Consider the following 4,869-nt stretch of genomic DNA (forward strand, 5'->3'; position numbering starts at 1 on the left):
TGTGTGCCTTGGCAGTCTTGTCTCATAGTTGAGGTATACCTAGGATGAAAATTACAGGCCTCTCTCATCTTTTTAAGTGGGAGAACTTGCACAATTGGTGGCTGACTAAATACTTTTTTGCCCCACTGTACTTGGAGGAAGGTATTTGTGTTCTGTGTTTAGACTTTAGGGAACAGGACAGTGTAATTGATAGCTCTGGCGAGGCAAAACTGTCCAGCAGAGATATTGACAACTCGCCGGGACCAACAAGCTGACTACCATATAACACCTCACTAGCCCCCCCCCCCAACTCCAACCCAAATTCCATGTTGTCATATTTTTTCCAAGATTTAGCCTTCCATCTGTGTGTTTTTTTTCAAGCTTGTCTAATAGGCCCCTCATTAATTTGTTCCTGATTCTGACTGTGGCTGTATACTCATTTGTAACGAAGTCAGTGACGTACAACACCCTGGTGATCTGTTATGGGAACAGCGTGTTCTACAGTGAGGAATCTGTCCTCCTCATATCCTTCTTAAGTTCTCTAATTACCTTTTTAAAAGCAAGATGCTGGTCGCGAAAACTCTCATATTTGTTTATTATATCTGAATGTGACCTATTATACATTTCTTCTTGAATGCTTGTAGACTTATTTGTTTTAGACACAGGCTGCCTTTCCACAACCTGTAGTTTAATACATATGTAATATACCCTACATTAAAGCAGCAGGTCTAATACATTTTTGTATCTGTTCATCATACTATAAGTTAAATATTGCGTAAAGGATCAATTTACATTGTCATATGAGGAGAGGACCTGATATGTTTTTCCCTGAGTTCTCAGTAAATGTTTTTTCTGAATCCCAGTTTTCAAATTAGCCCCAGCCGTAACTTTCTCCTGATATTTTTAGACGTTGTTCCACCTGCTATCTTTCCATGCCCTTCCCAATATTGTGCAAGCATTATGGCTCTTTCTTCAAATGTCCTGACATTTAAAAATACAGCTATAACTAAAGTTTAACCTCTTTTTGAATGACACAATTCCATTGTTTTAACAGATAAATAAAGCCAGCCATGTCTGAAAGTATCTTTCTTTTTGTTATCCAGGATTCAAGAGAACAGTTGGCTTATATTCCTTCTCATCATGGCAGCCATCTTCTGGCTCTATCGACTTGTTAAAGTGTTTTGCAATGTTATGAGCTACTGGGAGATCAGGCAGTTCTACATCAAAGCCCTGAAGATCAGAATGGTAAGTGCTACACCTAGAGACCTTATCAAATGGATTCATGTTGACAATAATAAAGCCATGAAACCATTGTCTCTGTAGTACTAGTCAGCTTACTCTCTCCTCCCTCCTCTCTCAGGATGAACTATGCAACTTCACATGGCAGGAAGTGCAGGACCGTCTCATCAGCCTGCAGAGAGAACAGCAGATGTGCATACACAAGAAGGAGCTGACAGAACTGGACATCTATCACCGCATCCTGAGGTTCAAGAACTACATGGTGGCCATGATAAACAAGTCTCTACTGCCAGTGCAGCTGCAGCTCCCCCTGCTGGGCAACGTGGTGTTCCTCACCCAGGGACTCAAGTACAACTTTGAGCTCATCCTCTTCTGGGGCCCTGGCTCTCTGTTTCAGAACAAGTGGAACCTGCACCCCAAGTACAAGCGCAACGGGAACCGGCTGGAGCTGGCGCAGCAGCTCAGCAGAGTCATCCTGCTCATGGGTCTGGCCAACCTGCTGCTGTGCCCCTTCATCCTGGTGTGGCAGGTGCTCTACGCTTTCTTCAGCTACACCGAAGTGATCCGCAGAGAGCCGGGGAGCCTGGGTGCGCGCCGCTGGTCCCTGTACGGCCATTTATACATGCGTCACTTCAACGAGCTGGACCACGAGCTGCACGGACGTTTAGGCCGCGGCTACAAGCCCACGTCCAAATACATGAACTCCTTTACGTCACCGGTGCTCACGGTGCTCGCTAAGAACTTTGCCTTCTTCTCAGGCTCAATTTTAGCTGTGCTCATTGCACTGACAGTCTATGATGAAGATGTCCTGACAGTGCAGCACATCCTCACCGCCATCACAGTGCTCGGAGTGGTCATCACCATCGCCAGGTGAGCTTTCAGAGGCAGGTTGGATTTACCTGGTGCCAACTCGGTGTTAAATCTTGCTTTTTGTTAAGGTTGAAGACCTTATTTTAATTGTAATAAAAAATTACAATAATGACTAATGCAACAGCGAAATAGTTGTAGAAGCAACGTTTGGGGAAATCTGTGTTGAAGTAGCTTTTAAATAAAGTATTGTTTTGCTGCTGAGTCCTGGCCTGTCCAAATCAGATTCTTACAAGACTTAAGAAAAAATATGCTTGTTGCAGATCCTTGCAAAAAAAAAAATCGTGATACCAGGATCATTTAATATATTTAACATAATGAAAAGGGAAGTCATGATAAGTGAACATCGCTCAAATATTGTGAATGATATCGTAATGTCATACTCATTCAAAAATATTGCAATTAGGTATTTTAACCTCATTATCTAGCCCTACTGTTTATATTATAATCTAAACATATCTATATACTATGATTAATTATACTTTTGTTTATACAGTTTTGAGTTATCACTTCCTTTTCGATGTACTCCATTGGCGTTCTGAAGTTTCTTTCCAGTTATTGAGTGAAGTTATAGTGAAAAGTAAACTGTACGCTTCATCATCCCTCACTCACTCGTGTTTATGGGAACGCTTTAAGTGCATCCATTCCTCCTAATCACTAACAGATTGTTCTGCCACAAAACAATTTAAACATTACAAAACGATTTCATTTTAGAGATGATAGTGAACATGTTTTGTCCATATCCTCCTCCAGGTCCTTCATCCCAGATGAGCATATGGTGTGGTGTCCAGAGCAGCTGCTGCAGTGCATGCTGGCACACATTCACTACATGCCAGACCACTGGAGGGGACATGCTAACAAGAGCGAGACCCGCGACGAGGTGGCGCAGCTGTTCCAGTACAAAGCGGTGAGGAACGGAGGGACCGAGTGGATAGGAACACATTTGTTACATTTTAAATCAGAGTTATGGATGATGGAGGATTTTCGTTTGGATTGATGACATTTTTAGATACGAAGCACCTGGTCAATAATGAGACTTTGTCAGACTAGATACAGTCTGTTAGCCTTCACAGGATTTATTGATGGGTTTCTGGGAAGTTTTGACATTCATCTGATTATGTAAAGGGGTTGAACGTATTTAAAATGTGACTCCTTATTTCTGTGATTCAATCAGGTGTTCATCTTGGAGGAGTTGCTCAGTCCCATTGTCACACCCTTCATTCTCATCTTCCACCTGAGGAACAAATCTCTAGAGATCATCGACTTCTTCAGGAACTTCACTGTGGATGTCGTTGGAGTCGGAGACATCTGCTCCTTCGCGCAGATGGACATCAGGCGCCATGGAAACCCAACAGTAAGATTTGTTACTTTAGCTTTTCTCAAACTGGGAATGTATATATATATTTTTTATTAGTCAATTTATTGAACATGTTAAAAACAAAAGAAACAATAATAATATTAACAAAAGAGAAGCAAAAATAAAAAAGGTGTACAAATAAAAAATACATTCTCAAATAGTTTCCTTCATGTTCAAAAGGGGCTAGAAGAAGCTTTAAAACATTTCTGGTCCTATCCACTAGCATACATTGTTCATGAAAATAAAAGTTCAGGTCATCCTCATCAGCATCCGTGATATTTGATTCTTTTTTTTAAACAAATCACTCCTTTGTGCAAAACAAACAAAAACAAATAATCTTTACAGGTAAACCAAAACTGTCAACGACAAGAAATAACAAGCATGAATTCACAGGTCCTGCTCTTAATGTTGGTAAATGAATTTATATTTCTGTATGTTTTTGCAGTGGATGTCCCATGGCCAGACGGAGGCGTCCATATACCAACAAGCTGAAAACGGAAAGACAGAGTTGTCTCTCATGCATTTCACCATCAAGACCCCCCGCTGGCAGCCGCCTCAGGAGAGCTCGGTGTTCATCAGCCATCTGAAGGAGAAGGTGCACCACGACGCTCAGGGCGGCCCCTCCACCCAGCTGCTGCTCTCTGAGGCCCCGCTCTGCACCTCGCTGCAGTCCAACGGCTCCGGCGCTGCGGTAGGAACCTTGATGTTACAATAAATATGAATTGCCTCAGAATGTTTAAATAATTCAAGAGTAGAATTCTCTACTTTTAAAGGTCACCTATTATGCAAAATCCACGTTTTCATGTCTTTAATACATCAACATGTGTCCCCTCTGCGTAAAGAGATTCTGAAAGTTTCAGGAAAAAAGATTCTCTCTCTTTTTAGCCGGTCCAATCTTGTCCACACTCGGTCCTGTGACCGGTCGTCTAATAGTCCGCCTTTTTTCTGTGTGCTCGGTTATTTACATCTTGTTCTAATGTAACTTTATCTTTTCGATCGACTGTAACATCTTTATGAAATACGCTAGTAGATCAATTTCCAGGGATAATATGATTCAAATAGTACTGAAATAATATCTAGAGTCTATATATGTTGTTGTACAGAGACTCCAAAACAGCTTTTTGGTTTTCTAGTAACGTCGTAGGTATTTGTCGGAGACAAAGTCTGTGTTACAAAGTTTTTTTTGTTATGTCAGTACAATGACAATCTACTTTTACTTCCTGGGGGGAGTGTGTGCGGGCCGACTCTCTATAAATCAATTTTTTGGTATGCTACCACGAGATCCTCCTCTCAAGTGTCACTATTCCACCCGTCCACATTGGACCAACCCACTAACCAATTACCATGTGTTCGGTTTTTTAGCAATACTGTAGTATTTCACCAGTTTAGACTAGTGAGTAAAACGTTGTCCAAAATCATTATTTTAC

General features: G+C 41.4%; 1 protein-coding gene across 1 annotated transcript in view; it reads left to right on the top strand.

The window, feature by feature from the left end:
• Positions 1 to 4,869, top strand: part of atg9b (autophagy related 9B) — a 10,753-nt gene that overhangs the window by 4,569 nt on the left and 1,315 nt on the right. The window contains exons 5-9 of the mRNA XM_010792575.1: positions 1,083 to 1,224; positions 1,340 to 2,088; positions 2,839 to 2,992; positions 3,260 to 3,439; positions 3,888 to 4,133. Of these exons, the coding sequence (XP_010790877.1) occupies positions 1,083 to 1,224; positions 1,340 to 2,088; positions 2,839 to 2,992; positions 3,260 to 3,439; positions 3,888 to 4,133 (1,471 nt within the window). The remainder of the gene's footprint in view (positions 1 to 1,082; positions 1,225 to 1,339; positions 2,089 to 2,838; positions 2,993 to 3,259; positions 3,440 to 3,887; positions 4,134 to 4,869) is intronic.

This window comes from Notothenia coriiceps, unplaced genomic scaffold (genome assembly GCF_000735185.1).
Source record: "Notothenia coriiceps isolate Sejong01 unplaced genomic scaffold, NC01 NC01_scaffold00036511, whole genome shotgun sequence".
NCBI classification, from domain to species: Eukaryota; Metazoa; Chordata; class Actinopteri; order Perciformes; family Nototheniidae; genus Notothenia; species Notothenia coriiceps.